The following is a 15,465-nucleotide window of genomic DNA, read 5'->3' as shown; positions in this document are numbered from 1 at the left end:
GTAGAAGGTGGGACCAATGGCCTTATGCACCCTAGGCAGGGGCTCTGTTACTGAGCCTCCCTCCCAGTCCCATACTAGGGGATTCTAGGCAGGGGCTCTACCACTGAACCACAGCCCTAGCCCCTCACTGGGGGATTCTAGGCAGGGGCTCTACCCCTGAGCCACACCCCCAGCCCCTCACTGGAGGATTCTAGGCAGGGGCTCTACCACTGAGCCACACCCCAGCCCCTCACTGGGGGATTCTAGGCAGGGGCTGTACCACTGAGCCACACCCCCAGCCCCTCACTGGGGGATTCTAGGCAGGGGCTCTACCTCTAAGCCACATCCCACCCCCTCACTGGGGGATTCTAGGCAGGGGCTCTACCACTGAGCCACACCCCCAGCCCCTCACTGGGGGATTCTAGGCAGGGGCTCTACCTCTAAGCCACATCCCAGCCCCTCACTGGGGGATTCTAGGCAGGGGCTCTACCACTGATCCACACCCCAGCCCCTCACTGGGGGATTCTAGGCAGGGGCTCTACCACTGAGCCACACCCCCAGCCCCTCACTGGGGGATTCTAGGCAGGGGCTCTACCTCTAAGCCACACCCCAGCCCCTCCTTCCACATTCACGTGGGTTCAAGGAGCCAAACTCAGGTTTTCAGGCTTGGCAAATGACTTTGCTTACAAAGTCATCTCGACAGCTGTAATATACAAAGTTTTTTTGTTTATTTATTTTGTTTTTTGTTTTTTGAGACAGTGTTTCTTTGTGTAGTTCTCACTGTCCTAAAACTTGCTCTGTAGACCAGGTTGGCATCAAATTCAGAGATCTGCCTGCCTCTGCCTCCTAAGTGCCAGGGATTAAAGGTGTGTGCCACCACTCTTGGGCTGCTTTTTTTTTTTTTTTAAATATATGTGGGTGTTTTGTCCTTATACACTATGTACCTGCAGTGCCTGTAGAAGCCAGAAGAGGGCTTGGATCTTCTGGAACTACAGTTACAGACAATTGTGAGCAGCAGTATAGGTGTTGAAAACTGAACCTGTGTCCTCTAGGAGTGCAGCCTGTAATAGTGGCATTTCATTTGTATTTTAATAAATAAAGTTTGCCTGGGGATTGGGAAAGTAAAACAGCCACACTGGCCAGCCTTACAGACCAGGCAGCAAGGACGGACATACACCTTGATTCCCAGGAATCACCAGGCAGTAGTGGTGCACACCCTTAAACCCAGAACTAGAGAGGAATATGAGATGGGTGGAGACAGCTCTCAGGCACAGTCTCATTCTGAGGATTCCTGGAGGCAGGATCACTATTTTCAGACTGAGGTTGAGGTAAGAGCCAGTGGCTGGCTGCTTTGCTTTTCTGACCTTCAGGTTGGACCTCAATATCTGTCTCTGAGTTTTTATTAATTGTGCTTCAACAGCCAGTGCTCTTACCCGCTGGGCCACCTCTCCAGTCCCACGCCAGGTCTCCATGCTTGCACAGCAACGCTTGACTCACAGCCATCTCCTCGGTATCCTCTTTCTTCATAACCACGGATGACTTTTCTCCCATTCTACAATTTCAGACAAATCAAATAACTTAAAATAAAAAGGGGACGCTGTTGTGCTACTGCTGTGTGACCTTGGGCAGGTGACCTCATTCATCTCTCTGAACCGTATCATTCCCTTCTTTCAGGAACTTGAAGGACGTAGGAAATAGAGGGTTAATCACCAAGCGGAGACCTCGCTCACAATTCTGGCGAGTTAAAAGAACAGGTTCAAGCAAGAGTCATGGCTACCCTATATAAACCCTAAGAGATGAGGCGTGGTTTCACACAGCCCAGGCGGGCCTCGAACCTCACACGCAGCTACGGATCTTCTTCCTGATCTTCCAGCCTCCACCCCAGAGTACTGGGATTTACAAGTGTGAGCTTTTATTAAAGAGCAGGTCAGAGTGCCCCCTGGTGGGGGTAGGGTCCCTCCTCTTCTGGCGCACCCTAAATTTGTCTCAAATCATCATTCCAACTCGTGGCAGGCAAAACACAACTCTTCTCTGAGCTTCGCTGGGAGCATTTACAGGACAGTTTCTAGAAAGACAGCTAGAAACTGGAGAGGACCTGTGGCGAGCCTTTGGAGTGCAAATGCAGACCGCGGAATGGAAACTTTCTCTCCCCCTACTTTTGGACTGGGAGGCATAAGAGAAGGCAAAAGACAGTCGCTGGGTAGAGGCCGTGCACAAGGCAGTCGCTCACGAACCAGCTCAGGGAGATGAACGGCAAGAGTGACTCTGAAGGGATGCGTGGAGAATCACCAGCAACTTTCCAACTGACTTTTCAAGGCATAGCTTCACATGCAGATCCAAAGAAGACCACAAGGGGTCGACGAAGCATCAAGAACCCTCAGGGAAAAGCGGTTGTTAGCAGTTATCACCTGCCCAGAACTACTAGGAGTCTGGAAGTTAATGTGTTGGGGGGGTGGGGGGTGAGGGGGAAAGGACCTGACGGCAGGACGACTGTGAGAGGAAAGAAGGGCTTGACACAAGAATGCCAGAAAACAGGCCTTTAAAAGCCTAGAAGCTTACCGGGCAGTGATGGCTCACACGTTTAATTCCTGGCACTCGTGGGCCAGAGGCTGGCAGATCTCTGAGTTTCAGGCAAGCCTGGTCTACATAGCTAGTTCCAGGACTGACAGGGTTACACAGAGACTCTGTCTCGAAAAACCAAAATAAATAAATAAAATTTAAAAAAGGAAAGAAAAAGAAAAAAAGTTCAGGTTCGCCCCCAGCTACCCTGGGATTTCTGCCTTCATCCTCCAACTCTTCACATGGGTGCCCGGGATCTGAACTTGGGACCTCATGCTTTCGAGGTGTTGCTAAAACTCCTTCCTGGGGGAAGACATAAGCAAGGTTTACCCCTCCTCCCAAGGCCCCAAGAAAAACCGAGGCACATTCTACTAAAGTTCCTATGGGGAACCAGTGAGACTTGAGGTGTCCCAAAGGGCACAGGTTAGAGGTTATAATAGGTGTGGGTGCTCCACAGGCTGCAGCAGCAAGTGTTTACCCTGGAGGGATGAGGGCTCTCCTGCAGATGGAACCTCCCTCTGTAGCCTCTCCTGCCCCCATTTGCGGTTAGGATGGAGTTGTTGTTGCATGTAACAACAGGTAGGGAGTGGCTGGGTACTGGGGGAGAGCCATGATTCCGCGGTATGAGGGATTAAGCAGTCTAAAAAGCCCAGCAGGGATGAGCTTTTGCAAGGGGGATGTAAGTGAACTCCCCAAGACTGCTGTTGCCCTTCAGGGAGCACCTTACAGACCGAGCCATCTCCCCAGGCCCTGCCCAGAGTCTGAACTCAATAGACACACTTAGCTATTCAAACACACCTTCACTGTCATTCAGTGCCCAGGTTCCTGCTTCTACATCAGCACTGGGCAATGAGATAGTAAAAGTGAGGGCAATCTTGTCCCTTCCCACCCAGGCTTCAAAGTCAGTAAAATAGACACAGATCTGTCCCGAGTCCTCAAGGCCCATGACAGGAGCCAGCAGGTGGTTGGAGCCCCAAGAAGGCTTTATTTGAGTTTACTGGGAGGAGACAACACATGTCCGAGCTTCCACTGGGACGTTTCCTTCTTCATCTTTCTGTGTTAAGGTCTGTCTCTCGCCCCTTTCTGTGAGTCCTCCGTGTGCATCACCTCCTCTCTAGTCAGAGTCAGCATCTTCTGAGACAGGTGTGCCTTCCCGCTCAAACCTTCCTTGTCACGAGGTAGTGCTGAGGTTGTCTTGGTTACCAGTGTATCCAAAACCATGCACTCACACACACATATATATACTCATGTATACATATACACATATACATTCACACACACAAATACACTCATGCACACACATGCGCTCACATACATATGCACTCAATTACACATACACATATATACACTCATGAGCTCACACACATGTATACATACATATGCATTCATGCACAGACATACTACTCATGCAAGGCATATACGTATTTGCACACACACATATACTCACACACACACATATACACATGTGCTCATACACAAATCCACACATACACTATATATATACACACATATATATATACTCATATACACATATATAAACACCATTTATAAATGCTGCTTATGGAATTCATTTACTTATTTGATTAATGTAAGGAGCATTTTATTCTTGACCAGCCTTTGACTGGACGATGCTCTCAGACTAGTTGGGTATATTTCTCTACTGCTCCCAGACATGGTGGTGTATACTTATAATCCCAGCATTTGGGAATTAGAAGCAGATCTCTGTGAGTTCGAGGCAGGCCTGGCTTACATAGGAAGTTCCAAGCCAGCCAGAGCTTCACAGGGAGTCTCTATCTTGAAAGAGAAAAAGTTTAAGGGGCTGGAGAGAGGGCTCAGAGGTTAAGAGCACTCTGACTGTTCTTCCAGAGGTCTTGAGTTCAATTCTCAGCAATCACATGATAGCTCAAATACCAGATCTGTAATAAGATCTGGTGCCCTCTTCTGGCCTGCAGCATACATGCAGATGGAGTACTGTTTATATAAATAATAAATAAATCTAAAAGGCTTTTTAAAAGAGGAGGCCATCATTTTATAATGTTCAGTGTTCATCCCTCCCTCCCAAGAGATCACCTCATTGTTGAGACTGAGAAAGAAATACAGACTTCCTTCTTCCTTCCTTTCCTTCTTCTTTCCCTCACTCTTCTTTTCCCCCTCTCCTTCTTTGTCTTCTGCTTGTTTTTGAGACAGGATCTCAATGTGTAGCCCTGACTGGCCCGGACTCACCACACCATGTGCCACCACTCCCAGCCCTTTTATTTGTAAATAATGTATTCTCATTTATGACACTTCCTTATTCATTCATGTCTTGTGTGTGTGTGGAAGTGAAGCATGCTCATGAGTGTGTGTCAGGGTGCAGGTGTGGAGGTCAGAGGGCAACTTTCAGGAGTTGGTTCTCTTCTTCCACCAAAGATCTCACTGAGTTCAAGTCCAGCCTTTTCTACAGAGAGAGTTCCAGGACAGCCAGGAATACACAGAGAGACCCTGTCTCAGAAAACCAAACAATATAGTGGAGAGCAATTGAGGACAACATCTGATTTTGACCTCTGACCTATACAATACACACACACACACACACACACACACACACACACACACACCTTTCAATTCCCACACATACCAAATACACAGACCAAGACTCCAGACAGCTCAGTGCATAAGTCTGTATTTCTGGATAATATAAAAGAATAAACTTAAAAAAAAACCCCACCCAAACCAAACACCAATGGCTTCCCCAAGGCATGGTGACCCACTCTTCCCACCCAGATAAATAGAGACTCCTGTCTGTCCACTCACCCGCCCACCCCCATAAGCCGCTCTCTATAGACATACTCTGGGTATATATTACTCTACTCCGCAATAGACATCTCCCAAAAATAGAACTCAGTCCTGGCACAGGACTCTACCCTGGCCCCACACCCTTGTTTCAGACTATACGCCACTGTAGCACACTTGTGTCTTTGCCCCCAGTGGTCAGGGCCATGCTGTCGTCCCACAAGAAGGCCACATTGGTCACATGACTGCTGTGTCCACCGTATTTGTGGCTGAGGGCCTGTAAGAAGGGAACAGGTGAAAGGAAGAGGTCAGATGAAAAATGCCACCTGGAGGCCACTGTCATTTTCTTCTTCAAAGCCATTAACATTTTTTGTGTGTGTGAGCTACAAGTTTTTACTCTATACTTCAGGAAGTCCTAAAGCTCACAATCCCCTTGCTTCCTTTTAATTTTTGCTTGCTTTGCAAGACAAGGTTTCTCCATGTAGCCCTGGCTGTCCTGAAACTCGCTCTGTACACCAGGCTGGTCTCAAACTCAGAGAGATCTGCCTGCCTCTGCCTCCTGAGCGCTAAGATTAAAGGTTTGCGCCATCACCTCCTGGCTTAATTTTTAATCACAAATAAATGTGTGTTAGAGTACACATTTGTACATGGGTGTGGCTCAGTGATAGAGCCCCTGCCTAGAATCCCCCAGTGAGGGGCTGGGGTGTGGCTCAGTGGTAGAGCCCCTGCCTAGAGTCCCCCAGTGAGGGGCTGGGGTGTGGCTCAGTGGTAGAGCCCCTGCCTAGAGTCCCCCAGTGAGGGGCTGGGGTGTGGCTCAGTGGTAGAGCCCCTGCCTAGAATCTCCCAGTGAGGGGCTGGGGTGTGGCTCAGTGGTAGAGCCCCTGCCTAGAATCCCCAGTGAGGGGCTGGGGTGTAGCTCAGGGGTAGCCTTTGCATAGTATGCATGATGCCCTTGATTTTATCCCCAGCACTGAAGATAGATAAAGGATAGATATAAGATATAACCTGCCTGTACTGAATCAGTTCCCATCATGTATATATAGAGAGTGGGGTATGATGAGTCTCTATGAGGAACGCATGCCCACAGTCAGGTATGGCTTACTTTCCTCTTCTTTGTTCTTATTTATTTATTTATTTATTATGTATACAATATTCTGTCTGTATGCCTGAAGGCCAGAAGAGGGCGCCAGACCTCTTTACAGATGGTTGTGAGCCACCATGTGGTTGCTGGGAATTGAACTCAGGACCTTTGGAAGAGCAGGCAATGCTCTTAACCACTGAGCCATCTCTCCAGCCCCCTTTCCTCTTCTTTGAAGAGCCCAGAAGTATCCGGGTGATGGTGGAACACACCTTTAATTCTAGCACTTGGGAGGTAGAGCCAGGCAGATCTCTGTTGAGGCCAGCCTGGTCTACAAAGCAAAATAAAAACAAAAAAGAAGACGAAGAAGAAGAAAAAGAAGAGGAGGAAGAGGAGGAGGAGGAGGAGGAGGAGGAGAAGAAGAAGAAGAAGAAGAAGAAGAAGAAGAAGAAGAAGAAGAAACAGAAGGAAAAGTCAGAAGGCCAAATTCATGTTCTCAGATGTATTTTTCTTTTGAGTGTCTCCCTCATGCTTAAATTACATTAAAATATCTTCATTAAATCCTAACTCTGCTTCAGTAAGAGAAAAGGGTAGCTCTGTAGCAGGAGCAGTCCCTAGCAGCTCCGGGCATTTGGTTCTGTAGAAGCTGGTCCTTGTTCTCGGCCTGTACGGAAATCACAGTTGCTGGGAACCCAAACCCTAGCCCTAGAGTCTAGGGCAATAGCCTCATGTTGTCTTGTTTTGCTTTGTTTTGAGACAGGGTTTCTCTGTGTAGCCTTAATTGTCCTGGAACTTGCTCTGTAGACCAGGCTAGCCTCGAACTCATAGAGATCCACCTGCCTCTGCTTCCCGAGTGCTAGGATTAAGGGTGTGCTCGGGCATGCACAGGAACCTCAGAGATTTTGTTTGCCCAGGCACACAGTAGGTGATCATTTGTACAGAGAAAATACTCAGAAACCTCAGAGATACGGACTGTGGCTCAGAACCCTTTGAAGGACTCTGGGCAGTTAAGACATTCCTACAGATATGGGAAACTGAGGTCCAGAGAGGAATGAGTTGCCTAAAGAAAGTGAAAAGATGAACATCAGACTAGGGAGGAGCTGAGAGGTCCAGGAAACCTGGGCTCTACCTCTGGCAACACATAAACTTGGCTTAATGTTACACATCTTTAATCCTAGCTCTAGGAGAAAGAAGCAGGAGAATTGGTGGGAATTTGAGGTCACCCTTGGTTATATAGGGACTTTCAAGCAAGCCTGAGCTCTCATCCCCACAAAGGAGTGAATAGTGCCAGCTCCCACCCCTCAGGCCCCAGAGAGACTTACTCTGGGCTGACAGCAGGGATAGCTGAATAGGTGCACTTTGCCAAAGTCATCAGCAGAAGCCAGCAGCTTCCCATCATGAGAGCGGGCCACAGCGTTGATGTCTGTGCCATCTGCCCCCTCGGGCCAGATCCCTGTAGACATGACAAGGGAAGGGATGAAAGATGACTGACTACTGGGCATGGTGGCACAGGCCTGTAAATCCAGCTATGGGAAGCAAAAGGAAGAAGTTAAAGACCTCCCTGGATAACTTATTGAAACTTGTCTCAAAAAGTTAAAAAAAGAAAAAAGTTGGGGATGTGGCTCAGTGGTAGGGCACCTGCCTAGAATCCCCCAGTGAGGGGCTGGGGGTGTGGCTCAGTGGTAGAGCCCCTGCCTAGAATCCTAGTGAGGGGCTGGGGCGTGGACTGACCCACCAGGTCTCAGCTCAATTGGCTCTCCCTCCAGGAGATAGATCCTCCTAACTTCAAAGGCTTCGGCCAATACTCCCTCCGCAGTGCCATCAAATGTGTCCCCCAGCCAGTTCCCTGTACAGCCACACTGTCTCAGGCGCAGCTGCCTTCTTCATTGCACTGTGAGCTGCAGAAGGGCAGAGCTGGGACCACCATCATCACTGTGCTATTGCAGCACTGTGTGCTATTGCAGCACTGCTCCTGCAGGCCAATGGTGCTCCTGCCGCCTGGGATGACGGCTTGCGGACCTGACGGAGCTTCAGCATGGAGCCCTCGGAGCCAGGTGCCCTAAGCATTCAGTCTCATTACATTATAGCTCTGAGGGACCTCAGTGGTCATTTCGCTCTGCCCTTCCTCGAGAATACCACCCAGTCAGTGAGGGTTTCTCAGAGCTCCAGTACTCAGTGGGACCTTCCTCATTCCAGAACTTACCGAACACCCCAAACCCCAACACACAAGTAGCGGTAGCCCATTCCACATTTCTCACGGCATCTGCGCTGGTGATCTGCTTACAGGTGGCGGCATCCCCTGGCATAGACAATCGGAAGAGATGTTCAGGGCCTGAAGATCTGCCATAACCAGTCTGTTTCCCAGATAAACTAGCACTGAGGTCCAAGACAGAGGGGTCAAAACAAAGGTCCCTGAGCTTATTTCTGTCTGTCTGGACCAGCTGAAGGCTGGATTTTTGGAGCTGACATGCCAAAACCTGAGCTGGGTACCTTCTGCATAAAAATCTTCTGTTCATTGTTAAAGCAGAAGGAAAATAGGATGCACTGGGAAAGAAATCACGAGCTAGAGATTGCTAATTTCCAAATCAGATCAGCTCAGACTAGCTCAAGGAAACAGGAGCTGTATGTAAATCATATGCAAATGAAGCGGCAAAAGAAAGAAATCTGGCCACTGTCAGAGAACTCACAGTACAGAATCTCGTAGTCTCCGGAGTTGGTGACAAAGCAGGTACTGTCCTGGGCCCAATCCAGGTGGGTGATAAAACTGGAATGGCCCTGCAGGGGACGCAAGGGTCACTTAGAGCAAAGGAGAGGGTTGAGTAAGGGAGAGGGGATGGATTAAGTCAGGATTAGGAGGCAAAATATACAGAGTGAGAACACGTTTGGCTGGGGGTGGGGGGGGGAGGATACAAAGGCCTTCTGAGAGTAGGGGCGGGGCCAGACTACTATGGGCGGGGCCAGACCATGACGGGTGGGGCTGACAAAAAGCGCTCAGACAATGGGGAAAACTCCACACAGGGGGTGGGGTTTGAACATGGTGGGCATGGCTACACAGAGGTGCTCTTTGGATGGAGGGAGAGGTTTAGGATGCAGGGGCGGGGCTACAAATGAGGGCGGGGCTTGGAAAGTGAGGGTTGGGCTTCACAAAGGGGCTACTTAGAACACAGTAAGAGATGAGGATGGGGGCCATCTGAGAGGCCTTGACATAGTCAGGGCAAGAAAAAAAAAATCAGCTGAGTTCTGATGCTGTGGTTCCCTTGGGGTAGAAAAATGGTTAATTTTGCACCCCACAGGTTGGGGTGGTGGCGCGGGCTGGGGACCACTGCCCACTCACCGAGCACTTGCCCAGGCGGCTGACCTTGCGGCCACCCTGGTCCACCGTGTACACGTACACCAAGTTGTCGTGGGAGCCCACAGCCAGGTACGCCCCGTCTGGGGAGGGGGAGGGGCTATGAGGAGGCACCCAGACTCTGCCCCCTTCTCTCCCAGACTCATCCCCTCCTCCACAGTCCCAGGCTCCGCCTCCCTCCATGACTAGCCCCTCCCATGGGGGGAACTATAGCCTTTCACCCCCCCAATCTGCATTTCACCCCCAACGACCCTGCCTCACCATGATCCCAGGCCTACCTGGGGAAAAGCTGACCACGGAGATCTGCTCATTGCCATCTGTGTGGATAGCCACCAGGTCATGGGTGTCTGTGTCCAGTAGCAACCACCTTGAAGGGAGTGGGGGGGTGGGGGATGAGTTGTTGTTGATAAGGCAGGGCAGGATTGAGGGGCGGGACCAGGCTACCTTGGATGGAGCCAGACAGTGAGGAGTGGGGAGTCAGGCGGTCAGGCTAGGATGGACAGAGCTGAACAACATTTTCCTCTTCTCTGTCCTCCTGCCACTTAGAAGTCCATGCCATTTCAAATAGGTGAGCAGAGCCCCACACGGGGATACACCGGCTGCAAGGGGCGGGGCTACAGGCAGGCCCTTAGGACTGAAGCAGTGGGTTTAGAATGTGAGGGGCTCTAAGGGCTTTAGGGCAAGAGAAAAAGAAACTGGTAAAGATCTGGTCTGTTCAGCAGTACCTGCCGGTCACTGTGCCCACTGCCAGGACAGAGCCGCTGGGATGGAAGCCAGCCGAACGGGCAGGGTCCTGGGAAGGAAGAGAAAAAAGGTGGGGTCCCAAAGACCATCTAGGTACTCCCTAGCCTCAGAACCTAGCATAGCCTGAGGTCCTCTCTGCTCTCCCACGCCTTCCAGAAACCACCAGGGGCCATTCCCGTTTCTTGAGCATGCTAACAGAAGAACTGCCTGGCAAGATGCCTTTTTTTTCCATTTTGTTTTTTTCCATTTCAAGACAGGGTTCTCTGTGTAGCCCTGATTGTCTTGGAACTCACTCTGTAGACCAGGTTGGCCTTTGAACTCAGAGATCTGAGTACCTCTGCCTCCTGAGTGCTGGGATTAAAGGTGTGCACCCACCACTGCCTGGCAAGATACCCTTCTTAAAGAGATCATGTGTAGTATCCAGATGTGGTAAGCCCCGAGGTCCGAACAACAGCAATTTCTGCAGGCTCCTATATCTGCATTCCCATCCCATTACCTCAATGGTCCTGCTCCACAGGGGTTGGTGGGCCTCTGAACTCCACAGATGCACCAGCTTATCCTGCCCACAGGTCACAAACTGAGCCCGGCTAGGATGCGTGGCCAGGCCCCACAGCTCTTCCACGTGTCCCTGCAGGAGGGAGAGACAGAAGATGACAGGAAGGAGGCGGCAAAGCTGGTCTTTCCCCTAGCCAGCTCTGATGCCAGAAAGAAAGGTTGCACTAGCCGGGCGGTGGTGGTGCATGCCTTTAACCCCAGCACTCAGGAGGCAGAGGCAGGCAGATCTCTGTGAGTTCCAGGACAGCCACGGCTACACAGAGAAACCTTATCTTGAAAAACCAAAAAGAAGAAAAAAAAGAAGAAAGGAAGGAAGGAAGGAAGGAAGGAAGTGCTAGACCAGCATCCAGGACCCGGCAATCCCCTTCTGCGCAGGCATGTTCTCCTGTGATGGGGGCTGACTCTGGCTACCCCGTGTCTTGAAGCAAATCCTATCCCTTCCCACAAAACCTTTGTTTTCCCCTTTGTAGAATGGAAGGGAGAGGAGGGTGGCTCAGAATGTGCCTTCAGTGGCCACACAGGTTCCATCCACCCTGGCTAGACACCTCCCAGACTTCAGCCTTATGGATCTGGGAAAACCTAGTGGATTTTGTCTTGAGTCACAGAGCTGGGACATCTAAGGTCACATGGAGGACACAGAGGAACCAGTCACCTAGCCAGCTGACCTCACCTTGGAACCTCAGTGTTTTGTGTGTGTGTGTGTGTGTGTGTGTGTGTGTGCGTGCGCACATGTGTAACCTGAGTGCAGAGGCCGGAAGTGGGCGTTAAGTATCTTTATCTCTTGCTCCTTTATCTATGCATTATTTACTTTGTGGGTGTCAGGGTATTGTCAAGGCCTGCACGACACCTTCCTTCCACATGAAGTTTCCAGGGACCGAAGCCAGGTTGTTAGGCTTGGTGGCAAGCACCCTTCCCCACTGAGCCACCTAATGGCCTCTACTCCATTACTTTTCAAACAGGGTCGTCCTCGAAACCTAGAACACACCAAGTTGGATAGGCAGGAAGGCTAGCAAGCCCCGAGGACCAGCCTGCCTCAGCCTCTCCAGTTCTTGAATTTTAGGCATGTTCCCATGCTCAGTCTTTATATATGGGCTCTGGGGAAATCAAACTCAGGTCCTCAAGTTTATACAGCAAGCACTTTACCAACCAAGCCATCTTCCTAGCCCTATGAGATTTTGAGACAGGGCTTCCCTTTCTTGTCAAGACGAGGCTGGGTCACAGAAACCCTCCAACTGTGTAGTCCTCTGACTGCTGAGAATACAGGTGTATGCCACATGCCTGGCTGGGAGCCTCAGTTTCCTGTTCTCTACAATGTGGCCAGCTACCCCATGTTCCTCAGAGCACTGCTGTGCTCCCTCAGAACACTGCTGTGCTCCCTCAGAACATGACTAGAAAGTGCTACACACAAACCAGGCACTGTAACAGAAACCTGGCACTCAGGGTGTAGAGGTAGGAGGATCTGGACTTCAAAGTCATTCTCAGGTAGATAGCTAGTTCAGGGCCAGCCTGGGTTATACAAGATCTTGTCTCAAAAGTCAAAAAACAAAAACAAAACCCAAAAGAACCAAAAGCGTTGGGAATATAGCTCAGTGGTAGAGCCCCTGCCTAGAATCCCCCAGTGAGAGGTTAGGGGTGTAGCTCAGTGGTAGAGCCCCTGCCTAGAATCCCCCAGTGAGGGGCTGGGGTGTGGCTCAGAGGTAGAGCCCCTGCCTAGAATCCCCCAGTGAGGGGCTGAGGTGTGGCTCAGTGGTAAAGCCCCTGCCTAGAATCCCCCAGTGAGGGGCTGAGGGCGTGGCTCAGTGGAAAAGCACTTGCCTGGCATGTCTGGGGCCCTAGATTCTATTCCCAGCACTACACGAAAGAAACAAATGAAAGTGGCAAACAGGCTAGCTTAAGGAAGGTCCTCAGAAAATAAAAGTGACCAGTAATTATTAGCCCCGAAAATATCAGTATGTTGTTAATAACCATAGCCCCAGGCAAAATTGATATTGTGATTTGATATTATAAATCAATCACAATTATGCTACATTAACACATATTACTAATATATAAATAATACAGTTGGGAATGCTGGCTCCCACTTGTACATCTGAACAGCTAGGAAGCTTGAGGCAAGATTGACTTTGAAGCCAGCCTGGGCTATATAGAAAGATCCTGTCTCAAAACAACAAATATATATAACTAAATATTCCTAGAGGTTGTTAAGGGTCTTTTCCTGCTCCAGGAAAGTCCTGCTATTCAAGCCAGATGTGGTGGCACACACTTGTAAGCCCAGCAGGAAGACTGCCAGATGTTCAAAGCTACGCTTGTTATACAGCAACTACTAGGCTAGCACAGATACTCAGTGAGACCCAACCCACAAATCAATGATGGAAAAATTCTGGGGCTGGAGGGAGGGCTCAGTGGTTAAGAGTACTGGCTGTTCAGGGGACCCTGGTTTTATTCTTAGCATCTACACCACCTGAAGCTCCAGCTCCAAGGGATCTGATGCCCTCTTCTGGCCAATGCAAGCACTACACACATGTGGGACACAAGCACACACAGGCAAAGATCCACACACATTAATAACAACAACAATAGAAAGAAATCCTGCTGGCCTTGCTTTCCCCTATCTTTTGGGGTACGGTCATCCTTGGGAATTTGTCCACTCCTTCTGCCTCTGCCTCCTCCATGCTGGGATTACATGCACACATTACCACACCAAGCTTTCAGTACAGGTTCTGCAGATGAAGCTCAGATCTGCACCCTTGCTAGGCAAGTACCTTACAGGCTGAGCCACCTCCCCAGCCAAACCAAGGCCAGAGCAGCATATAAATGTAGCAGCACAGATGTCAGCTAGAAGTGCAGAGGAAAAAAACAGCAAGGATCAGGTAAGGGAAGGGGACCACTGAGCTAGAGTCACTAGGACTCACTACTGTGAGTAGCTCCTCTGCCTCCAACAGCAGTCTCGATGGTATGCTATGGTGAAGTGACCCGGGGTCCTCGCAAATCCTCATGCAGTCATGTTCCCCATCTCTGCGGCACTCAGCGGTGATTCACGGCTCCGGTATCACACAGTGATGAGTGACAGGGTTGTGATTTCTTTACAGGTAGCCAAGTCCCAGACTCTGAGTTCCAAACTACTAAGCTATACTGCCTCCTACTAGGTGGGTTTCTAACTGAGTATGGCACAGCAGGGAGGGAGGAGTGGGCATCTGAGTTACAAGAAGAAATTGGAGCCCAGGGTGGCGGTATACACCTGTAATCCAAGTGCTTGGGAGGTAGTGGTAGGAGGGTCAGGGGTTCAAGGGCAGACTTGGCTCTGTTGTGAGTTTGGGGGGCAGCCCGGGCTCCATGAAATCCAAATTTCAAAGATTAAAATTAAAAACACAACAAAAAAACATAAAGAAAAGGAAAAGGAGGAGGAAAAGAAAAAGGAGGAGGGGGAAAGAGAAGGGGAGAAAGGAGGAGGAGAGAGGAAAGAGGAGAGGGGAGAGAGGATTAATAAAGTCCAGGCCCACGGTAAAGCTTTCTAAGAGTTGGACCCCTGAGGGGTATAGGACTAACACAACAATATGACAATCTGCAAGAACACTTATCAACCAGGTGAGAGGATGCTATCCCCAAACAGATCAGCAAGAGGCAATCTAGTTGGCAGCAAGGGTGCTAGGGACCCATTCTAGAAGGCAGGTAACCCTTCTGGGGAGTTCTGGGTCCAAGGTGAAACAAGACAATGGAAGGGAAGGGAAATGGGGTTTCTCAGGCCAAGGAGAAAGGGATGAGGCAGCGATGTGAAGAGGAAGGGGAAGAAATGGAGACAAGGGGCAACAGTGATGATGGTGTTGGCAGGGAGGATGTAGGAGGTACATTTAGGGGCAGGAACAGAACTGGAGAGTCACTCACCTGGACAAGCAGTGAGAAGCCAGTGTGCACCGAGCCAAGCAAGATGGAGTTACGGGTGGTCCCCACGTACAGTGTGTCTTCCCGGCCCTCTGCTATAGTGCGTACAGGGCCAAAGTCCTCCGGGACCTGAGTTGGGTAGATGTGTGTATAGGATACATGTGAGGTGGAGTGGCATGGCGTGTGTGGTTAGGATCCTACGAAGTCGTCCCCCATCAGCCACATCCTCACCTCCACCTCTTGCACCTTGCTGTAGTCCGAACCCCATAGGACCACCCGACGATCGCGGCCCCCTCCAGACACCAGCGTCCCGTCCCGCAGGGCGCAGAGCCCAAACACACCGCCATCATGGGCTCCCAGTACCTCCTGGGTGATGCGGTTTCCACCTGTGGGGGGATCGGGCATGGGAGTTGGCATGGGAAGGCTGTTCCTCTCTTGAACCCTTACCTAAAGCTGTGAGGCCAGCAGCCACCTGCTCACTCATCTGTCTTTCTTTTGGTTCTTCTGCCCACCGACCATCCATGGACTTTATCCTCTACCCACTGAATCG

At 50.3% G+C, this 15,465-nt stretch overlaps 1 protein-coding gene across 2 annotated transcripts in view; it reads right to left on the bottom strand.

The window, feature by feature from the left end:
* Positions 1-5,190: 5,190 nt before the first annotated feature.
* Eml2 (EMAP like 2) overlaps positions 5,191-15,465 on the bottom strand; it is a 30,355-nt gene continuing 20,080 nt past the window's right edge. For both annotated transcript variants that reach the window (XM_041653834.1, XM_041653835.1), the window contains 10 exons: positions 15,147-15,301; positions 14,919-15,044; positions 10,978-11,109; positions 10,463-10,530; positions 10,016-10,104; positions 9,723-9,820; positions 9,076-9,163; positions 8,592-8,687; positions 7,711-7,841; positions 5,191-5,587 (listed from right to left, as the gene is read on the bottom strand). In XM_041653834.1, coding sequence (XP_041509768.1) covers positions 5,462-5,587; positions 7,711-7,841; positions 8,592-8,687; positions 9,076-9,163; positions 9,723-9,820; positions 10,016-10,104; positions 10,463-10,530; positions 10,978-11,109; positions 14,919-15,044; positions 15,147-15,301 — 1,109 coding nt within the window. In that variant the 3' untranslated portion in view covers positions 5,191-5,461. The remainder of the gene's footprint in view (positions 5,588-7,710; positions 7,842-8,591; positions 8,688-9,075; positions 9,164-9,722; positions 9,821-10,015; positions 10,105-10,462; positions 10,531-10,977; positions 11,110-14,918; positions 15,045-15,146; positions 15,302-15,465) is intronic.

This window comes from Microtus oregoni, unplaced genomic scaffold, assembly GCF_018167655.1.
Source record: "Microtus oregoni isolate MIOR12 unplaced genomic scaffold, Mior012 000006F_ref0000085, whole genome shotgun sequence".
NCBI classification, from domain to species: domain Eukaryota; kingdom Metazoa; phylum Chordata; class Mammalia; order Rodentia; family Cricetidae; genus Microtus; species Microtus oregoni.
This window is presented reverse-complemented; position numbering and strand designations above follow the sequence as displayed.